At 55.4% G+C, this 22,633-nt stretch overlaps 1 protein-coding gene across 19 annotated transcripts in view; it reads right to left on the bottom strand.

Moving 5' to 3' along the window:
- The window catches only part of SRCIN1 (SRC kinase signaling inhibitor 1), a 71,143-nt gene extending 54,159 nt beyond the window's left edge, over window positions 1-16,984 (bottom strand). For 8 of the 19 annotated variants that reach the window (XM_032457880.1, XM_032457877.1, XM_032457876.1 and 5 more), the window contains exons 1-2: window positions 14,470-14,693; window positions 6,189-6,251 (exon numbers count right to left, since the gene is read on the bottom strand). In XM_032457880.1, coding sequence (XP_032313771.1) covers window positions 6,189-6,251; window positions 14,470-14,593 — 187 coding nt within the window. In that variant the 5' untranslated portion in view covers window positions 14,594-14,693. Of the gene's footprint in view, window positions 1-6,188; window positions 6,252-14,469; window positions 14,694-15,624; window positions 15,786-16,737 lie in introns of those variants that run through there. The other 11 variants (XR_004311852.1, XM_032457888.1, XM_032457887.1 and 8 more) reach the window with 9 other exon arrangements.
- Between the last annotated feature and the right edge of the window lie 5,649 nt (window positions 16,985-22,633).

Raw genomic sequence — 22,633 nt, forward strand, 5'->3', positions numbered from 1 at the left:
TCCACTCTGACCAATGTTCATCCAATCAGGCAATGCTAAGGACTGAGATACTCCTCCTGGACCTGGCACCCCAGGTCTTGTCTCCCTCTACAGGTGCTCAGCCTCCTACACCAGGGTGAGGGGCCGGTGGGCCTTGGACCCACTTCCACCTGTTGCTTGAGATTGATGGATAGGGCTGCTGGGCTCTAAGGTTCAGCCCTAACCTCCCAGGTTAATTACTCTACTGCCCTGCAAGCCAACCGAGAACAAACAGCCAGATCCAAACAGCCGAATTGGCATCCCATTATGTTCTCTCCCTAGGGATGCCGAGATGAGTACCAGGAGAGACTCTGGAGGAGGGAAGAGGGGGTGGAGTCCCAAGAAGGCAGAAGGAGACTCAGCGAGTTTCCTGCCTGACCTCTGGGTCCAGACTGACCTGAGAAGGCTGATCAGACTCCAGGGGCATCTTTTGGAAATTCTCCCTGTGGTCTAACCTGAACCGTCCTACCAGAGCAGGATCTGGGAAGGTGGAGCACAGGCTGGAAGGCAGGAGAGAAATAAAGTTTCCCCTTTCATCTGCAAAAGACTCAAAGACTCCAATCTTCTGGTCTTAGTTAAATCCACCCATCCATCTGGAGTGATAAGATTTAAACTCAGCACCAGGCTTGCTGGGTGCCGTGGAAAGTATGGACCAGCCACGAATGACAGCACTCCTGCTAATGCCCCGACTCAGGACAGTCTACAGGCGGCTCTGACAGCCACTGTTCATTCAGTTCTTAGAGTCATTTTGTGAGGTTGCTCTCTCCCATTTCACAGGAGAGAAAGCAGAGGTTCAGGAAGGGGTGACTTGTCCAAGGTCACAGTTGGTAAGCGGAGAAGCCTGGTCTCAACAGCGGGTGTTCTCAGCCCAGATCCCCCTCTTCTCCTCTACACCCTGTTGTCCCTGAGGAAGACACTGATTCTGCCACCAAGGCATCCCTGAGTCCTCATCTAAGCCACTGGGCCAGAACCCCTCGCGTCCCCTCAGTCTGTTCGACTCCCTGAGAAGGGGACACTCAAACAGTCCCCCTCCCTGGTGAAGCACAGAGATCCTCAACCCCATCTTCTTTGGGGAGAACTGACACCACAAGAGTAGGGACTCTTCCCCAGGGCAGGGCTGAGAGAGGTGAAGGAGGGGCAGGGAGCAGAGCTGCCCCAGGGCCACAGAATCCCAGGCTAGGAAGGGGGTCCCACCTTTCCACTGCCCTCCTCTCACACCTTAGCTTGGCACAGAGCCCTCCCAGCCCCTGCCACAGGCTGTGCCGAGACAGAACTTCAAGTCCTCCCTATTACAGGAATGCCATCCAGCCAGGGCTTGGATACCTCCAGAAATAGAGCTTATTACATCTAAAACACCAATCATCTTGTGGGGTTCTTCCTTATAATGAGCCAGAGTCCATGCCTATGGCCCTCAAAGCGGCCTAGGGGGCAGGTCATGACCTCTCCCTTCAGGCTAGGATGGAGGATGGAGACTCCTGAACCTGAATCTTCTCTCCTGAGCCCAGTGCCTCAAGTCCTTCTTTCTGTGGCCTGGCTTCAGCCCCGGGCCATCTTGCACTGCCCTCTGTTGGCTCAGCCCCATGTCATCACCACCCCTTTTAGTTGATGGCCCTCAAAACTGCTCCAGGGAGGTCCGGATGAGGGCTGAGCAGCCCAGGTGACCTCTCTCTGCTTCTGCTCCCACCAGCCCTCCTCCCGCCCCCAGTATGTATGCCGGGGGAAACAAAAGCCCAGGGCGCACCCAGCCTTGTTCTGGGACCAGAACGTTATCTTTCTTGCCTCTTGCTCCTAATTCTCAGGCCTCCTCTGACCTTGGGTCTTGGGGGCCAACTTGACGACTCCTGCCTGGGATAAATGACTCTCCTGGCCAGGTCAGCTCAACCCGCTTGTTCCTTCTAGGCACTTCCATCTGCCCTCTACTGCCTGGCCTTGCTAGTGTGATTCGAGGAGTCTGCTCTGCCTCTTAGCCCCTTGCTAGCAACTAGGCCCCTCACAGTCCCGGCAAGGCATATCCCAGCTCTGGGCACCAAAGTGTAGGCCCAGGAGCCTGGGGGTGCGGGGGGCGCCTGCTCTGCCTGTAAGTCTCTGGTTAATGGCCTGAGGCTCTTGGTGCCCTGTCCGGCAGCCAGCCATCTCAGGGGTATGACCAGCCACTTAGGACTGGAAAACCACAGCCCACACACTAACATCTGATGCATATTAACCACACAGTGCTTCCTCCTTGTTAACCTACTTCCTCCTCCCCAGACTCTGCCCACTGCCAGAGGGCCCCAGGATTGAGAGGAGAGGCTCATTCACCCCCAGCTGCTTCCCAGCACCCTGCCCCATATCTGCATCCCATGCTTGCTCAGTGGCTAATTCTGGCATCTCATCAGACAGTAATTATGGGGGAATCAGCAGTGCTGTCATCTCTGCAGCTCGGCACCTGTCACCATGCCACCCTCCCCAGGCTGCTGGGATGGGACCGGAAGCTGAGGGAGGAGGGGTGTGCTGGGGTGAGGGGCTTCTGCTCTCTCCCCACCTCTGCCGCCCTCACCTCCTTCACCCTTACCTCTGTATAGGTGTGCAATGCATGGCAACCAAGTGGCCACTAGCCACACAAGTGCTCCCTGTTACCCAGGCCAGGTCCCAAAAGCATGTGTCCTGTGTCACATGTACGCACGCTCATGCCCAAACAGCAGGAAGGATACAGCAAGCCAAGGCTCAAGTGTGACTTTCCCATAAGTGTGACCTCGAACAAGTCTTTTTTACTTCTCTGGAGGTCAGCTTCCCTAATGGCAAAATGAGGAAAATAGTGCTTCCCTTGGGAAGGGGGAAGAAATAAATACATACAGTATCTAGCACAGCACCAGACACATGTGTGATCATGTATTCATTCAACAAACAATTAGTACACACTTACTCTGCACTGGGCAATACAGGGGATGCAAAGATAAACGAATCGCAGTTTAGCAAAGATCACACTGGGGACACATTGGGGTGTGGGCATTTTGTTTGGCTGGTGGTGTTTTGTTTCATTTCTTTGAATTTCAGTGCCTTTAGGGAACAGAGTCACACATACCACAGACCTCACCGTTCCCTACTGTCTCATCCACTGCTTCACTTATTTCTGGCCCCTGAAAGCACTGAGTTTGTTGCTCCAAGAGCAAAAGTGAACTAGTTGGCTCAGTCATGTCTAGAACCAAAGCCAGGAGAGATTTGACAGCACAATGGGAGTCCAGAGGGGCGAGCCTAGAGGTGCTGAAGGAGGAGCAGAAGTGGGAGGTGACAAAGGGAGGGTGTTCCTGGAAGGAGCGATGCAGAAGCAAAGGCTCACAGAGGGAAAGGGCAGGCCTACTGGGAGCTGATGACATCGTCATCATCTGATGAGACAGAGACATCTTGGGGGTCCTTCCTAGTGTTGGATCTCCAGATCCTGGGCTGCAGCACCTCCCACTCCTCCAGAACATTCCCCAGGCTGGTCTTGTTGGTGGATCTATGATATAAGACCATGTTCCCTTGCCTCACAGGCAGCATCTGCTGTCACAACCAAGTCATTTAGTCACTTCCCTGGCCCCCGTAGTCTTTATCCCCCACCCCGAGGTGGAGAGGAACTCTGGCTGGAACCAAAAGGAGGTCTGCAAATGGGAACTCTCTAACCTCCAGTCCCCCTCCTAACCCTCCAGTCCAGGGTCTGGGAGTCTCTGAGACTCCCCCAGGGGTGGAACCAGGAATGAGGTAGGAGGAGGGAAGTGAGGATAAACCACAGAGTCGATTCTCAGAGGCATGAATCATAGAGGAGCCCTGCTTTCGGGAGCACAGAAAGTGAGGCAAAGTCATAGCACTCTACACACAGCATGAGGGACTGAGGCTAGACTTGAGAACAGCTTCAGGTGGAAGGCAACATGGAAGGAGGGGGAGTAGGGCTGCAGCTGCCACGATGGATTGTCTGTGTGACCTTGGGCATGTTAGTTAACCCCCCTGGTCTGTCACCTCCTTGGTGAAAGAGACACTACAGCATCGAGCTCATAGGACAGCTGTGAGGATGAAATGAATGAACACACGTATGGCGCTTAACCCAGCCTATGGCTTGTATATTTTTGAGTAAACATTCAATAAATATTGGTCATTAGTATTTTCATTATTACCAGGCATGATTTTTTTTCTGAAACTCACTAATGACTAAATGAGCCCCCCATACCTTGCCAGCCCCCCCCCCCCCCCCGCTCTCTTGAAAGAGTCACAGAGGGAGGTGGAGGTCTCTTCTAACTGAAACCAGAGTCAACAGGGAGGGGCTGACCCCACTGGCTCCACCTCCATGGAGGCTTCTGGCCCCAGACAGAGGATGCCTCTCCCACTGAACTCAGGAATTCTACTAACCCTCAAAACCCCCCACATCAATTCCACTCTGGGTGGTAAAGCAGGACAGAGGTTGCTCCTGCTCTTTACAGATGTCGATAGTAAATCTTGGAAGGGATTGAGCTCTCTGCCTCACGGAATATTCCAGAAGAGGGTAGGTGAAGGAGGAGGGCGTTCAGGCCCCCTCCTCGATTCCCTGCCCCTGAGCCTCGGCCCCTCTGCTGTTTGTGCGGGGAAGGGGAGGGTGGCTGGCATGACCAGGATGGGGTGGCAGGGAAGGGCTGCAGCTTCAAGTCGCTCCAGCCTTCTCCTGCCAGCAGCCACGGATGGGGGAGGAAGGGGAGCAGTATCGTTGCTCTTTTAGGAAAACGGTAATTTTAATTAAGAGGCAGACAAACGAGCGCTCTGCAGATTGTCTCCGAGCAAAGTTATTAAAAAGCCATCAAGGCGGCGGCAGCCACAGTGGCAAGGAGGGCTGCCTCCCCCATCTGCCCGCCCGGATTGGGGCTGGAGCATCCTTAAGAGAGCTGGAGAAGAGCTGGAGGATGCGGAGCCTGCAAACAGCCAAGATAAGGATTCCGCAGCCCCTCACCCGAGGGGGCGGTCTGAGCAGCATTCAGCCAGCACCCAGGGCCCAGCCTGCCCAGCCCCAGGGAGGGGCTGCAGTAAGGGACCCAGCTATCGGGCAGCCCCTGCCGTGGGCCAGGCTCCGGTCCGGCTGCTGCTCTTCCTGTACTCTTCTCAACAAGCCGCTGTTTTACAGACAAGGACACTGAAGCTCAGAGATAGAAAATGGTTTTTCCAAGGCCACACAGCTGGGAAATGGCTTAAGTGAGCAATTGAACCCAGGTCAGGCTGACTCTCAAGTCCAGTGCTCCGGGCTGGGCACAGAACCGGGAGGTGGGCTCCCAGAGGCCCTATGAAGTGGTCCCAGCTCTGGCCCAAAAATGCTGCCCACAGTCCCCAGGGGCTTGGGGCCTTAGTCTCTGCTTTCTTGGTGGGGACACATTATGAGAGGAGAGCCATCGGGCAGGGACACTCTACAGGGACATGACATGCAGAGCAGCTGCCAGCAGGGGGAGCAGGGGCGGACAGGGCATCAGCGGACAGAGGGTCACAGCCCTCTCCAGCCAGCTCGCCAGGCCACAGCCCGAGGCCCCACAGCTGGTGAATTCAGCCAATTCCTTAACTTCCATCTGCTCACCACTTAAGCAACGAAAGAACCTTATCTGTCTTGATCACTGTTGGACTCTGAGCCTAACCCAGTGCCTGGCACTGAGAAGGTGTTCAATAAACCTTTAAATCTTTATTCAATGAATGGATGGATGAATGAATAAACGATTGAATAAATGAAATGAGATCACAGGTTTATAAGTGTCTATAAACTAAACAAAGCTGTACTGAGGTTGATGTGGTCTCATCTTCTCCCATCCCCCACCCTCTAGCCGATGCTGGAAGATAGGCTTCCCCCATAAGAAGGGTCCCTTGCTCCTGCCCTCTGCCCAGGCCGCCAGTCCCCTCAACAGAGGGCTCCTGCCTCCTCCCTCCTCCCCAGCCCCCCATACACGGAGCTTTGCAGCCAGAACACACATGTACATGCACACGCACACTAACTCACATGCACACACGTGCACACACAGACACATTCTCTGCCAGGCAGGGTGCCCTCCCCAGAGTCAGGTGTCTGCTGCCCCCTCCCCTGGCAAAGGCCTGGGCCCACCAGGGATAGCCCCCTCCCCCATTTCTGGCCTTCTAGGCTGGGGACAGGCATCTGGCTACGGAGCAGTGGGAGGCAGGATGGTGGGGAAAGGCCCCCCTCCTGGCTTACCAACCTGGAGACTTTAAACAGAGGGAACAGAGTCCTGGAGGCTTCCCTCCCGCTGCACGCTGGAGCCCTGGGTGAGGGACAGGAAAGGAGGAAAGTCGTGAATGAATGCCCAGAGGAGAGCCGGAGGAGAGGAGCTGGAGAGAGGAAGGGGCCGGGGCAGGGCTCCCTAGGGGGATGGGCCTGGGCGGGGGCCTTGGGCCAAAGGGGCAGAGGGGACAAGGACAGAGCAAGGCAGAGCCTCAGAAGCTGTCCCTTTGGGGGTCACTGAGAGCTGGGTGACAGGCAGGATAGAGACTGGGCGTTGCAGGAACAGCAGGGGCTGAAGGGGCAGAGACACGGGTGGGAGACAGACACAAGGACAGACAGCACGACAACACAGAAAACATGGGGTCTCCATAGTGGGGTCCCCAGGACAGACAGCCAATAATTCAGACCTGGTTCTCCTCCCAGAAACAGGGGCAGCCTCTTTACTGGGGGCCCACACAAGATCCCCAACGACAGCACCTTGGGGGCCCATCTGCCTCCCCCAGCCAAGGTCACCACATTCTGGAAGGCTGGAGGGTTCAGACCCTGCCGTCATCGCTCTGCTGACAAATCCCTCCCAACCTAGGAAACCCCCTTTGGCTCCACTCACCCCCTAGCCCTGAGGAAGGGTTCCTCCTCCGCTTGCAACAGAGGAAACAGAGGTACTTCACACCCAACCCACATGCACACACTCTCACTGTGACGGGGGTTGTGAAGGAAAACGGTGCCCCTGCCCAAACTGCCCGCAGCCCGATACCTAGACCCACCCCACACCCACCCCATCCTAAGACTGCCAGGGTAGGCCCCCCTCAGCTGTCCATCATGCTGCCTCCCTCCCACTCTGCAGGAAGTCCTCCTAACTGTGCTCCTCCGTGGTGCAGCCATGCCCATCTACTGCCTTCCATCCCAGGGAACGCAGCATTAAGACCCTCCCTGCCGAGAAAGCTGTGGCCCAGGCACCCTCTCAGGCACAGCCCTCACTTGGCTGGCTCAGACCCATCCACACCCACATCATGTCTGGCTGCATGCATTCTCAGAGCCCCCTGCCAATCTCATGGTTCCAATTTTCCCACCGATTACCCAAGACTCCAGGCATCCTGGGGAGAAGCAGCTGCTGTGCCCAGATGTTGGGACCATGACTGGGGGAAGCAATCAAGAATGTTCACTAACTTCTCTAGCCCCACAAGGCTTCCTGGACAAGGCAGTAGGGGTTGGGGGTGGGGCATGGAAGGGGCTGATGGCCAGAGGGGCACAGAGTGAGGATAGGAAGACTCAGGAAACCCAGCTTGCTTCTCACCACCAGCCTTAAGTGGCAGCTCCAGGGGCTCAGCCTCGGATAGGCTGAGGTGAGAATCTGGTTTTTAGATAAGACCCAAGAGGTGTTTTCATGTACATCCAAGAGAATGGTACCCCATTCACTCATGCAATTGGACAGTGAGGAGGAGGATGAAGACAAAGACATTACTATTTACTGAAGGTTCACAATGTGCCAGAAACTCTGCCTAAATTATCTCATTAATCCTGGTACCCACCTTATGAGGAAACCACTGTTATCGGCCCCAACTTACAGATGAGGAAACTGAGCAACAGAGAGGTGAAATGACTTGCCCAAAACCACACAGCAAGCGAGTGTCAGGCCTAGGATGTGAGCCCAAACCTGTCTGACTCCAGAGCATGAGCTCTCGACCCCTGAGCAAAACTGCTTCCCATCCATTTTCCCTAGTCTTTGGCAGTCTCCCATTCAGTGCCCTCTGGGAAGTTCTGCCTAAAGTCTAACCTCTTGCTAGCTCCAGCATTAACTAGTTTTTAAGGACAATAAGTGGAGGAGAAGGCTTCGCTTCAGTCTCTTTCTGCCTCATCCTAGGAGTGGGAAGCAGGTCATTCTAACCGTAGGCTGCAGCTGGACCAGGGATCAGGAGAGGGGGATGAGCCATTGGGTTCAGGAGAAGTGAGTTCAGGATCTCCTGAGCTTTATCTTCAAGTGACTTCTGGCTCTCTGGGAGCACCTTTCCTACTCTCCCACCTCCATCATGGAAGAGGCTCCAGGAAGCCCCTCAAAGGCCTATTCTTGTTTTAATATCTGGAAATCCTCTAAGCACCCAGGATAGGAGGAGCCTAAAAAGTCAGAGGGCCCAAATCCAGAGTCATTGTCAGTCCTAAGGGCCCCAGCTTTTCCTCAGAATCCCAGTTTCAACTTAGAAGGAGGTTGGGACAAGAATGGGGACTCATCAGGCCAGCCTGGCCACTGGATGGGGGCAGAGTAGGCAGAGGACAGCCCAGGAGAGGAGGCAGAGAGGCCCGGATGTGTCTTCAAGGCCTTCAGTGAGCTGTGGAATGCCTTTCCAATGACCTGGGATCGTTAATTCTTCCCCAATGAGGCAGATGCTGGTGTCTGGGGTGTTGCCACAGATGCCTGCTGTGTCTGCAATTATCAGATGCCCGGGGGTCTACACACACACCCTCCACCTCCTATCCGGTCCACAGACATCTCCAGCTAGGTCTGATCCATAGGGGTCTCTAGTTCTGGGAATGCCCCTGTGGGATGCTGGGTCTGGGGTCTCCAGCCTGCTCTGTGGCTGGGGTGGAACAGAAACCAGTGTGCTAGGATGGGAAGGTTTGCCGAGGGTAAGGCCAGCGTGTGAAAACCCAACTCCTTCCCAATCTTAACGCTACTCCATACCAGGATATGCAGGCAACTGGGCCAGGTGGCCGAGGCTACCAGGAACCAGGAAGAGGTGTGGGGGAGATGAGCCACCAGCTGGTAGCGCCTCCGCAGAAGAAAATATGGACTGGATTCTAGTCCCCGGCTGGAACGGAGTGCGGCAAAGCCTTTTTTTTCTGGAGTGGGAGGAAAACTGCAAGTAGCTGAATTCGATAGCCCCTTCCTTATCCATCCTCTGGGCTGAGAGGACAGATTTAGGCAAGGTGTGCCTTCGGAGCAGGAGGGACTTGTAAGGCGCGCACGCGTGTGTGTGCGCGTGCGCGTGCGCGTGCGCACACCAATATTCTTTCGGGCCAAATCTCCATTTTTTTCTAGTTTAGCTGGAGCTAGGAAGTATCCTTCCCACTCGCTGTGTGGCGAGGCATGTATTATCTCAGGGGAGAGGAGGTGTGGAGAATCTGTGACAGTGGAAAGGACCTTAGAGATTCTCTAGTTCCACTCTCTTCTCACACCAAGGACACCAAAGACCAGAGGAGGCACCTAACTTGCCCAAGGTCACACAGCAGTAGGGGAGGCAGGCAACCTGACAACAGTCCGATGCTTGCTATTTACACTGCACTTTACCTCTCTGCCCCAGGAATCAAAGAGTGACTTCCCTGCCCTCTTCTTTTCCTCAGCAGCCCTGAACCCCTCATCATCACGGGCCCCTACACTCTGCCAAGCACCACAGCCACAAGAGATTAGACTCTACCAAGCTCTTTAGGATGGCCCAAAGGTCATGCCAACCAGTCCCCTGCTCCTGGGTACAATACTAACCTACTCACGTTCATATGCACCTATCATGGAGGTAAAACATGCACAAACACCACCTTGGCGTGACCACCCTTTAGGGACTGGGAGGTTTCCTTCCCATCTAACCTCCACTCCTCCTGCTGCAGTGGGGGCCTGTTTCCCCTCCAGCTGTCCTGTGCAAAGTCAGGGGAAGGGGGAGAAGAACAGGTTTCCCGGCCTCCAAACCCTTCTGTTTGCCCACCTGCAGCAGAGGGTGGGGGCAGGGTGTCCCAGGGTGGGTGGGCCCCGAGCTCAGTGCCTGCGTGGGGTGTGAGGGTTGCGGTGAAGCAGCAGCCTGAGTGTGGGAGAAACAGCTCTTCTGGGAACTGTCCTTCTGACTCCTCATCCCCTGCAAAATCCGACATCTCAGGATTAGGGGAGGGTCTTCTCTGGGTTCAGAGACAGCCACTGTCTCCCTGATAACCTTTATTGAGTGTTTATTATGTGCCAGGTACTGTGCTGGACATTTTCATCTATTATTTCATCTAAGCTTCACAATTGCATGGTCAGAAACTAATCTGTCCCCTGGGTCAGTTCCTCCGTAAGACTAAATCTAACCTTAATTCCTCTTGCTGCATTTCCTCTGGCCCAGTCTCCCTGGGTGGTAGAGGGCATTTTTGTTCCTGTCTTCAGAAATCCTCACCCTACTCAGTGGCCCCACCTTATCTTCACCAGGCTGCCAACCTCTACCCAAGGCTTGCCCCGTGGGATGGGCATCATGGTGGTGAAAGGAATCGAGGCAGGTTGGGGCATGAGATCCAGGGCACTGGCCTGTGCCAGACTCAAAGCGTAGCCAGGTGGCAGGGAAGGAGGCCCTGGGGGTCATCCCTGTGAGATCAGGTTGGGCTGATGGAGCTGGGGGCCAAACTGAGGGCAGGGGTCCTTACGGGAGCATGAGGCCTCACCTATGGTGTGGTGACCAGGCAGGGCCCAGAGATGTAATGATTTGGTTCTCTCTCAGTGACCAACTCTCAGTTCCAACACACACATACCCAGAGCCCAGGGCCTGAGCAAAGTGGGCAGGCGCACAAGAGGGCAGGACTTGCCCTGGGCTGTGGGAGGCAGCTGAAGCCCGAGGAGGGACTCTTACACCTACCTAAGCTCCTGGCATCTAGAGGGTGCTCAGGCTCTGAGAATGAAGGAGGCAGACCCCTAAACCCCTCTGCCAGGCTCAGTGGGGTTTCACATACCCTGTGGTAGACACAGGCAACCTTTAATGAACTTCACATCCACTTGGTTTTCCTGTTTGGACTTTTGGAGCAGAGTGATGAGGGCAGGGTCCCCTCCACTAGGGCTATCACCCCATCCTGCCTCCAGCAGAGCTGGAACCCAGGAACCAGACCCACCTCCCCAGGGAATGCTCAGAACTCAGCTTCCACCCCTCTGGGAGATTCCAGCAATGACATGCCTGGGCCAATGGGCAAGGGCAGTCGGAATGGTGGGTGGGACTCCGGTCTCTGTGGGTGGCACCCTCCCCTTCAAGCAGGCACCATTAATATATGCAAAGCACATGCAAATCACCCAGAAGAGAGACACAACATCGGTGGAATGTCAGAAGAGACCTTGGAGATGATCCAACCCACGCCCCCTCATTTCACAGGTGAGGAAAGAGGCCCTTGCCAGGAAGGGACTTGCTCAAGGTCACTCGGACATTTGGGCACTGAGGAAAAATCTTAAGGAAGTCTCTCTGCTCAGTCCCACGCGCTTTGCACGACAGTCTTGCCTTTCATATGAGGGGCTTACAAGATGGTGAAGGGGTCACAGGGCCTGTCTGGGTTTCCCTTGGGCCCCTCCCTTCCCCCTCTGAGCCTGCAGACAGTGTAGTGGGTGTGAGGGGAACAGTGGACAAGGGTGCAAATGATTCCTGGGCTGTGGGTGACCAGAGGCATGGAGGGGCCAGAGGCCAGAGGCTTTGGTTTCCAGCCGCCAAGCAGTAGAAGGCGGCAGGAGAACTCGTGTCTGAAGCCCAATGTCAGGGCAAGGTGCCCGCTGCGTGCGGGGAGGGGGATGACGCCTTCACTACACACACATCCCTAAGTGCTCGGCAGCCCCCTTCCGCCTGGACTCTGATAACTATGGCACCTGACAGACCATAATAGTCAACTGGGGCCCGTCCCTTCCATCCCTTCTGTGGCTGTGGCTGTGGCTGCTCTCTACCCCACCCCCCAACCTGGCTTCTCAACCTTCCAGACAGTCCTAGAAAGCAGGACAGATGCTGGGGAAAGAAGACAGACAGATGGGAGGGGGCAGAGAGGAAAGGGGAGACTAAGGAGCAGAGAAGGGGAGGCGAAGAGGAGAGAGAGCAGGAAGGGCAGAGCAGGAGAAATGGAGGGGCAGGGAGAGGGGACACATGGGGGGAATGGGGGAGTCTGAGGGGTAGACAAGGACTTGGGGAGCAATGGAGCAGAAGAGGGGCTCCCGGTCTGGTCTCCAGAACTGAAGGACAAGGCTGGAGCCCAGGCCGTGAGGCATAGGAGCCCCATCGAGGCCCCAGGCTGTCTAGCAGGAGTGGGGTACCATGTCCCTGCCCCTCTGCCCACCTCCCCAGCAAATCCTCCAGCGGCTGCCAGGAAATCAGTCCTCCCTCCTCTGCCTCCCTCCCGCTCTTCTCCCCTCCCTCCCTCGGGGCAGGCAAGCACTGCTTCCCAGCCAAATCCAAAGCCTTCATCTCCGCTTTTCAGAGTCGGGAATGAAAGAAGGGGAAGCGAGTGCAGCCCTCAAACCCGCTGACGGCCAGATTTTTATTATCTTTGCTCGAATGGGCCCTAGGAAGCCAACAAGGGATTCTTCAAAGAGCATCTGAGTGGCTCATTGAAGCCTGCACCTGCACTGGCCTACCCGTGACAGGCAGCCAGGGCTTGGGGGGCACAACCTGTCCCCCACCTCCCACCAAACCCAGAGACCAGACTGGGGGCTGCCAAGAGCCTCACCCTCAGTTCCCTGTGCCTAGGCAGAGGCCACTCAGTCAGGCAGCCAAGCTCAAAGGCCAGACTTAGGCCAGCTGGACCTCTGAGGCAGTCTCTGCCCCTCTCTGGGCCTTGAAGGCACAAACGAAGGAAGAAATCGGATCTCCTTGCCAGGGCTTGGAGAAGATAAGTGCTTGGGATTCCTCGAAAGAGAAGCTTTTATGGCAAGCCCTAGATCCCTCCCCTGAACTCTCTGCCTGCCCCACATCCATGGGGCCCCTTCAGTTGCCTCCTGACTCCCTCCCAACCACAGTTGCCCTGCCGTTCCTGAGCCCCAGGCCCACTGTTCAGGATGAACCTCAAACCCCAAACACAGCTCCCTCAGTTCATATCCTCCACCCCATCTCCCTTTTTTCCCTGAGGCCTAACCTGGGATGGAGACAGGCTAAAACAGACCTGGTCCTTCAGAGCCCAGGCCCCTCCTTCCTCAGTTTGCATTTTGTTAGAGAAAGCCAAGGTTGGCACTGGGCAGACAGCAGCCCTGCCACCACCACCCCCAGCTCTGACCACACCGGTGAGATCAATGCCCACAGCCCAAGAAGGAATCAATGGCTCTAATTAAACCTTTTTTCCAGGGTGGGTCCCTGGCCAGAGAGAGAGAAAGAGATCATCAGAGGTTCTGCATCCCAGCACCAACCTGGTACCCTGCACATATTTAAGAAACTTGGAAGCCAGCAGGAATCAGGCCATGAAGACCCCAGACTCCCCTGCATTAGGCAAGCAGAAGGTATGGGGTGGGAGCAAGGCTCCCAATGGCTCATTCTCAGGGACCCTTCCCCTAGAAGAGCTCCCCTTCTCCACACAGTACTGCCTGAGGACCACAGTTGCTTCTTCCAGATCTCCAGAGCACATGGGGGACCTACATCTTCAGCCCAGCCCTGAGGGTCATCACAGAGAACTGGCCATCACGGTAAGGGCGGAAGGAGCAGGGCTGGGGGGGGGGGGTGCGCTGGACAAAGACCCTCTTGTCCCCAAGGAGGGGTGGCAGGAAGCCAGGGCAAAGCCTTTGCACTTGCTGCCAATGGTGCCTGGGTGCCAGGCAGTCTGGGTGGAGGGGAGAATCTTATTCTTGGAACCCCTTCCCCTTATGCCCAGAGCCTTTACCCCCAACCCTTGCTTCTGCAGTAGGCCACCAGCTAAGTTTCTGCCCCAACAACTCTCAGCTTGCCTGGAACCTTCCTTCCTGTACGAATGCTGGGCACTGACACTTGCCCACAGTGGCCCCAATACCAACTAGAACCCGCAAGAGCCCTCACACATAAACCATAACTGTTCCCCACATACAAACACACGCACAACCATGCCAGAAACCACCACCATCACAGCTGCCAGCAATGATGGCAGAGCCTCACATTTTCACAGTGACAGTCTCTGTCAGATGCATCGTCAATTCTTTAAGACCAGCAAGAGGGATAGGGAAGGGAATGAGAGAAACTGAGGCACGGAGTTAGCAAAGCGGTTGGCTCAAGGTCACCCAGACCAAGCTATCCAGAGTTGGAAAGAAGGTATCCTACCCCTCCCCCCACCAAAGTGCTCAAACCCAATATCAAGGAATATTCAGACCCACAAGCCTGGAAGTCTGGTCATCTACCCTCAACTCCCAGCCCTCATCTGTTTTCCCCTCCCCAAAACAACAGTGGCTCCAACATCTCCACTTAAAAGACTCTATCCAGGAATCCTCCACTGGGGAAACCCACTTCTCTTAAAGTTGGGGGCTGCAAGACTGCCTGATTTCATAGAATTTGGGGACAGGTGCTGACAGTCCGGGATCTCCTCCTCACACAATCCCTGTTTCCGCTCACCTGGCTCCCCTCGGCCCCCGGGGTCCCTCGGTCCAGCCTCCTCCCTGGGAGATCGGGCGCTGCCCTCCGCTGTCCTCTCCCACCAGGCCAGGGCAAAGCGCCGCAGGCACTGCCAGGGCTGCATGGGGAGAGGTGGGGCGGAGGGGCTTGCACTAGCAGCCGCACACGCCCCGCCAGGCCCTGCCAGCCGAGCTGCGGAGGCACCCGGCCGGCCCCCTCTGCTTCCACCAGCATCCTGCTGCCCCCACCGACAGGACTCGGAGCTGGCCCGGGAGTTTCTGACGTAGCAAGGGGGTGCGTGGGAGGGGAGGGTGGGCCAACACGCGTCCCCTCCCCAGCCCCGCCCCCTGCCGCTCAGCCACCGGCAGTCCCTACCTCCTCAGTCACCCTAAATGCTCTCCCCAGCTGGGGGCGCCCTCCCCTGCCCTCTGGTCTTTACAATGGGAGGGCTTAAGATCAAATGGGCCCTCCCCCAACCCCTCCCCCTCGTGGCCCCTCCCTATCCGCTAGCGGAGCGGGGAGCGGGTCCCCAGTTTCTGCAACTGCTGCCTAGGCTCCGAGGTCTCCAGGGCTAGGGCCTCGAGGTGAGGGGGGTGGGGAAATACAGGCTTGTATCCTGGCAACACAGCCAGCCCCATAATATACTCATCCCCTTCCTTCCCCAGGGGGCTGGCGCAAAGCGCCTACCACCACCATCCAAGGGCGTGCACCCCATTCTGGGACCTGCGATTAAGAGAGGCCTTTGATGTTCCCACCACTTCTCCATCCCCTTTGCCTCCCCTTGCGTCCTCTTCGTCCACCTGGGATGGACCACTCCCCTCCCCCACTCTCCTCACTATCCATCTCCCTTCCTCTTCTCTCTGCTCCTCCCTCCTCCACACAAGCCCCTTGAAATTTTAGCCCCTCGGGCCCCCTCCCCCAAGCCTCACGAGGCCCTCCCCACCCGCTCTCCAGCCGCGCCAGTGCCTGACCCATTCTCTGGTCCCAACACTCCTCTCGCCCGGGTCTTTCTCCCAAGCCCCGCGCGCCGCGGTCCCCTGCCCCCCACACACCTGCGTCCCGAGCATCCCTAGCCCAGCCGGCCGCCGCCTCCCCGGCCCGGCCGCCGCCCCCGCCCCCGGCCGAGGGGAAAACACACAAAGAAAACAGAAATACCTTCCACTTAAGCATGGAGGCACATTAGGGAGGAGAGAGACAGGGACATGCCTTGGGACGGAGCGTTCCCCATCGGGCGGGGGCGCGGGGGGCGGGGGCCCCGGGCCGGCCTGCCTGGCTCTCGCCCTCTCGCTGCCTCGCGGGCTCCTCGCTGGGCCCCAGCCCCGGGGCGCGGTGCCAGGCGGGCGGGCCGGGGGCGCGGGCCCCGCCGGGGTGGACCAGCTGGGAGGGCGCCGGCGGCCGGGCGTGTGGGTACGCGCGCGCGCGGGCGTGTCACCGAGTGTGCGAGAGCGAGAGAGAGAGAGTGTGTGTGTGTGTGTGTGTGTGTGTGTGTGTGTCTATGTGTGTGTGTGCGCGCGCGCCGGCGCGGGTGTGTCACTGCGGGCGGGCACGCGCGCGGAGCGGGTACGCGCGTGTGGCCAGAACGCACAAAGGGCCGCTGGGGTGGCGGGGAGCCGGTAGGGGAGCGGGCCGGCGCCTCGCGCCCCCCAGCTGCATGGCGGGATCTCGCAGAGCGCGGCCGTGCGGGGGGTGCTGGGCTCACTCACGCTCCCCTCCCCGTTGCACCTGCTTCTCCCACCCCAAGCAATCCTCACTCTATGGTAAAGACAAATGCCTAGGACCCAGAGCTGCTCAGAGGAGGGGGCTGCACCTCGAGGGTGGGGAACTTCTCAGTCTCCAAGCCCTCGGGATGGAGAAGCATTTAGAGAGGGACGGGGCAGGGAGAGACCGGGGGACCACTCTTTAGCCAAGGTGACCTCCGAAAGCCACAGTCGCCCTATGCAGAGAAAATCTGGACCCTCCTCTGCCTCTGCCGGGAGGACCTCCTCACCCTCTCCTTAGACGCGCCTCAGCCGAGGGGACCCAGGACCCCGGCGCCCCCTGCTGGGCTATCTCCTTGCCCCCAGCTCGGGTTGCGGCCCCTCCTGCAAGAGTCTGCTAGAACTGCAGCGGTCGGTGCTGTGAGTGAGGGGAGTTGGCCCAAGCAGGACCCCAAAGGAGGGCGCTTCAGCTCTTGCCCCTTCTCACACCGTTGCCACCTCCACCGAAGCCTGCAGAGAGCCCCTCTGCCCCATCCCTGCCTTACCCCCACCCCGTCCCACCTTGGCCTACCTGTTGGCTCCACAGACTTCTCCAGGTGACTCTGACCCCTCCTGTTGTCCTGGTTGCTTGCTCCCTCTCTCTCTCAAATTCTCTGTCCTGTCCCTTCTCTCCCAAGCTTCTCTCTGGGAAGGGAAGGTGGGCCGAGTCCGCTGCCCCTTGTATTTACTCCAGACATTACCAAAGCCAGCTTAGATGAGCAAGAAAGGGGAACAGCACATGGCTGCGCTATAGGCCACCAGGCAGAGTGGCAGGCAGGCAGAGGCAGGAGAGGAGACCCCACCCCAAGTAGCCCGAATGACAAACCGGTTTCCCTACTTCCTGGTCTACCCAGTTGCAGCCTTAATCTAGGTTCTCCCACTTTCCTTACCCCTGCCAGGCCTGCCCTGAGCCAGCCACATGCCTGGCTGGGGGCAAGTCCCAGATGCCCCTTAGAGATTATTCTCCAGTTGCAATAACTTAGGTGGCCCGGCCAGGATAGGAAGAGGAGGGGCCCTTCCCAGCTCCAGTGGGACAGCTCAGGAGGGCAGCCAAGAGCTGTGTCCGGACGTACCGTCTGGGCGCACGACCCCCGCAGTCGGCACCCTGACTGCTCCCCTCCTGGGCCAGTTGCCTCTCCCTCTGCCAACTGGACGGTGCCCATCTTTTGGCCTTTGAGCGTGCTGTGGGCACCTGTCCAGCTCCCTGCCTGGCCGCCTGCCCAGGATGGGCACAGAAGGAAGCAGGCCCTGTGTAGGGGAGGGGTCAGCATGGGAAGAGGTGTCTTCCCTTCAGCTGCATGGACACCACCTCCTAAGCCTCTCAGAGCCCAGAGGCTGGGGCCCACACTGCTGCTCCTCCATCCAGGCCCCCCACTCACCTACATAGGACCCTGCCCTTCACCTCCCCCTCAGGTTCTCCCCATGAGATGAGGTCTCTTCCCTTCCCCACATTGTACCCGCCTAAGAGGAAGGGAATCAGCAGGTACTTTACCTTTATTCTCTAATTTAAGCCTCTCAACCATCCTGCAGAAGTGGCCATTTTCAGCCCCATTTCAGAAATATAGGAGTCGAGGCTCAGAGAGGCATAGCCCCTTGCCCAGTCCAAGAGTAGCAAGGGTGAAATTCAAACCCAGACTTGCCTGGCTCCAAAGCTCCCAGCCTCTCTCTCTCTCTCTCTCTCTCTCTCTTTTTTTTTTTTAAATCACCACCATCATCATCTAACCCTGTGGGCTGCCAGAAGCAGGGACTACCATCTGACACCCGTCTCATGACCATAAAGGACAAGAAGAGAGCTGGGCTCAGGAATGTGGCTGAAAGTTAAGACAGTTTAAGACAGTTATTTATTTCAGGGTTAAGGAACTGGACGTTAACCCCTGGATGACAATTGGAAAGATGCTTGTCCCCTCACATGGAAGTTTTTCTGGTCTTTACACTAAATGCCAAGAAGCTACTGGTTTGGGGACTTGGGGAGAAGGACTCTGTGAACTAGCCCCAAGAGATGGGGAATAATTTTAAGGTGTCAGCAAGACAATAAATCCATCGGTCTCCACCCTAAGGCGACCCCAGGCATCAAGAGGGCCTCTTCGATAGTGAGGAGCTAAAATCAGAGTCAGGGCTTTAAAATCAGTTGATTTGTGTAGCTCGCTTTTGAAAGACAGAGCAACTGAAGACAGGACAAACTGGTTAGAACCAAGACAGCAAAAGATTCGACTTCCAGTAGACCTTGAGCCTCAAGGCACACCCACAGGCGCCATGACAGTTCCTGGACTGACCATAAAAGGTCAAAAAGTGGGCGGGGGGCCTGATTCCTGGAAATCCCTGCCCCTTCCCCAAAGTAGTTGGAATAATCCTCCTACTCATTAGCATATGAAATTACCGAGCCCATAAAACCTAACAACTCTGCACCTTGTGGTTGCTCTCTCTCTTGCTGTCTGAGGCGGCCCACACTCTGTCTATGGAGTGCGTATCTGCTTTTACTTTAAACTAAACACTCCACACCTCTCGGTCTCTCCCTCTCACCTTTCTGAGATGGCCCACATTCTGCCTATGGAGTATGCATCTCCTAAGCTGTTTTTCCTCTGAGTGAGACAGACTGCACTTTGTCTATGGAGTGTGTATCTCTCTAAATAAACTTGCTTTCACTTTAAAAATAAATAAAAAATAAAGACGGGTCCTTAACATTTCTGATTATCATCATAGCTGTGAGCTCATTTGACTCCCTCCTCCCCTCAATGACTTCATCCATAGCTGCCCAATCCAGGATAGGGGACTCCATGGGCCCATGGAAGGGTGAGAAGGGATACAGCTCCTGAACAGGAACAAAGACCCCTGCGCCCAAGGTGAGCCAGAGAATGGATAGCCTGACACCGGTGACCCTTGCTGATCCCACCCAATCCCCTCCAACCCCAGGAAGATAGGTGCCTCCTTGCCCTCCTATCAGATCTCTAAAGCCAAGGCTCCTGGTGAAGGGAGAAGGCTGAGGAAGCTAACTCCTCTGATCAGGGCGAGAGCAATCCAGGTATTATTTCTCCAGCCAAGAGACAAGAATTGCTTCTGGAAGCTGGCATGGTGCCCAGGCACAAGCAATGTGCCAGCTGCCTCCACCTGAGATGCCTCAGGTGCCACCCCACCCCCACTCTCATTCCTCAACAGGTAACTTCCCTCTCGCCTTTCTCTCCTGCCTCCTTTTATTGTGCTTGGTTGGGAGAGGGCTGCTAGCTTGTTTGAGGGACTGGAACCACCCACCTTGCCCTTCTCACTCTGCCCAGCTTACTCGCCTGTTCCTGGGAGCCTGTGGGAGTGGGAGCTGGATGGTGAGGGAGCACCCTAGAGGTGAGAATTCTCAGCCTCACTTCTTTCCCAAGGTGCGTTCTGAACAGGGGTTGCACCTGGACAAATGTCTGGGCAGGAAGAGGGAGGTGGGCAGAGAGGGGCACATGGGCCTCTAGGGAAAGGCACAGGGAAAAGGGTGATATGAAAATGATGGCTGGGACACCCCAAATCGCTCACTCTGCCACCTTGGAGTCCACCACCCCAGATCCTCGAGAAAGCACTCTGCCAGCAGGGTTACTGTCTGGCTAGGGCATTTCTTGAGTCCCATTTGGACCATCGAAACTCCACCAAGGGTGGCCCAAAGGCATTGAGGGGGCTGTGGAGAGCCCCGTTCTGGAAAGAAAGTGACAAGCGACCTGACTCCTGGGGCTGGTTTGGGTTGGGGAGTTGAGGAAGTGGAGGCTGCTTCCCTCCACCCTAGACTGGCAGACTTTGGACCACAGCCTAGCCTTCTAGAACCCTTAAACCTCTCCTGTTGCATTCCTCACTCTCCCATTCCGCCCCTCACCCTATAGGAGAGGAGTAAGTAGCAGTAAATTTCAGAAGCTCCTCCTCCATTCCTTTTGGTCCCCCCTCCCTTTCTTGTTATTGTAATGAATGCTAATGAAGCTCAATAATTGATGTCCTCATTAGCACTTCAAACCTGCTTTCTGAAGAATGGAGAGAAAAAGTGGAAGGGGGAGATTCTCTGGGGTCCTAACTGTAGCCAGCCCCCTCCAAAGAAACTCTGGTGCTGCAGTAGGGAGGGACCCTACGAGAGGGACTTGCATGGAGAGACTTAGCTGTCCCCCTCTGACTGAGAATTTTCTGACCACAAGGCTCTGTCTTCCCTGTCAGATGGCAAGCAAGGGTCCTGTCTCCCCCATCAGACTGGGAGCACTGAGTGCCCTTCATTAACTGGGGCTCCCCCTCAGGGCAGGACGGTGGTTCCTTTTTTTTTTTTTTTAAGTTTTTTATTTTTATTTTTTATTTTAATGGAGGTACTGGGGATTGAACCCAGGACCTCAAATATGCTAAGCATGCACTCTACTGCTAAGCTGTTACCCTCCTTCTCTGGGCTTCACTTTTTTTTTTAATTTAAATTTTTACTTTCTTAGGATAGTGGTTTGTAAACTAAAGCAAGAATTAGAATCACCTGGAGGCCTTGCTAAACCATGGGTTGCTGGATCCCACCCCCAAAGCTTCTGAGTCTGTCAGTTTGAGGAGGAGCCTGAGAATTTGCATTTCTACCAAGTTGCCAAGCGCTGTGGGGGTAGGAACCACACTTTGAGAACCAGTAGGGTAGAGACTACCTTCTTGCTTTCCCAGCTTAGGGCTTTGCCTGCTAGTATGGCTCAACCGGCAAGTCACATAGGGAGTGTGGAGGAGAACTTTGTGACACAGATGAATGTACCTCTCCTCTCCTTTCCTTAAATCACTACCAAAGCCAATTCCTGCCACCGTAAGTGCCTCTGGTGACTCCTCCCTCTCCCAACCTTGACCTTTGATACTGATGGATGGAGATGACCAGAACTGGATCTCCTGCCCCTCAGCTGCATGCCACCATGCTCGGTGCTGCAGATGCCAATGGGTTTCCTCTCCTGGGAGGAGGAGGGAATAAAGGCATGGGAGAGGATTCCCAGCATCCCGCTTCACTTTGGGATGACCTCCTGGAGCCTAAGTGGGTGGGGAAAAGGGCTTGTGGATATAGTCCAAGAACATGCATACAGCTCCTCACTTCCTTTCTATTCAGTCATCCAGACATAGAAAGAAAAGAAAGAGAGGAGAAAGATGAGAAGGGACTAGAGCAGGGAGAAGAAGGCAGGCAGTCTGTATCCATCATTAAGAGGACAGATTGTGAGCCACTGGGGTTTTTTGTTGTTATTGTTGTTCTCTATATTATTGTTTGATTAATGACAACTTAAATAAGGCTTTGTGCAAAGCAGTGAAGTTCCTGGATGCCTAGACCACAAGCCCAGCTCCTGTAGGACCACACCCTGCTTAGCTTTGAGGCTCGAGATTTCACCATCCATTTGCTTTGGAAAAGAAAAGCAAAGACACTCCCTCTCCGGACTCCAGCCAGCATCCTTCCCAGGCCAGCCAACCAGCCTTACAAGCCTATGGTTGGGCAGTAGGGGAATGGAGCAAGTATCAACCTCACCTATTTCACCCATGCTAGCACCCGGTAACCATCTCTTTGCCTTCCAGTTTCACAGCAATCACCTGTTTAATAGTGAAAGTGGATGGAACCCTCATACACTGCTGGTAGGGAGTTAAAATGGATCAGTAGCTATGAGAAACAGTTTGTCAATTCCTTCAAAAGTTAAACATAGAGTTACTGTATGACCCAGCAGCCTAAATGTCCTTCAGTGGATGAATAAATGAACTCATTTGTGATCTATCCATACAATGGAATACTATTTATTCATGAAAAGGAATGAAGTCCTAATACACACTTCAACATGGATGAAACTCCACATCATGTTCAGTGAAAGAAACCAGCAAATACAGGTCACATATTGTATGATTCCATTTATATGAAATATTCAGAATAGGTGAATTCGTTGAGATTTGCCTGGATGGGAGGGGTTGGGGGCAGAAATGGGGAGCAATCACTTAATGGACATGGGGTTTCCTCTTGGGATGATGAAAATGTTTTGGAAGTAGATAGAGGAGGTGGTTCCACAACATGGTGAATGTACTAAATGCCACTGAGTTGTTCAATTTATAATGGTTAATTTCATGTTATGTGAATTTCACCTCAAAAAAAAAAAAGGAATAATGAAGTAGGAGTTTTTCAGGGAGTTCATTAAGTAGACACATCTGCAGATTTGGAGTCTACCTTTCTTGGAAACAGGAGCTTGAACCCAAGTAAGTCACAGCATTTCCCGATGCTCTGGGGCAACAGGCATCCATTCTGAAGATTTGGAAGATGCTTACTGAATCCCAGGATGCTATTTTCTGAACTCAGACTGCATCCCAGCAGCCTCCTGCTCTGCCTGGCTTATATCCCAAGGGAGTCTCCCTTTCAGATTCCTGCTTCCCGAGCAGGCAGCAGACGCCTGATCAAGCTTCCCATCTCCAGCTCACATCGTGCCATCTGCCCCAATGGCAGG

The sequence above is a fragment of the Camelus ferus genome, chromosome 16 (assembly GCF_009834535.1).
Source record: "Camelus ferus isolate YT-003-E chromosome 16, BCGSAC_Cfer_1.0, whole genome shotgun sequence".
NCBI classification, from domain to species: domain Eukaryota; kingdom Metazoa; phylum Chordata; class Mammalia; order Artiodactyla; family Camelidae; genus Camelus; species Camelus ferus.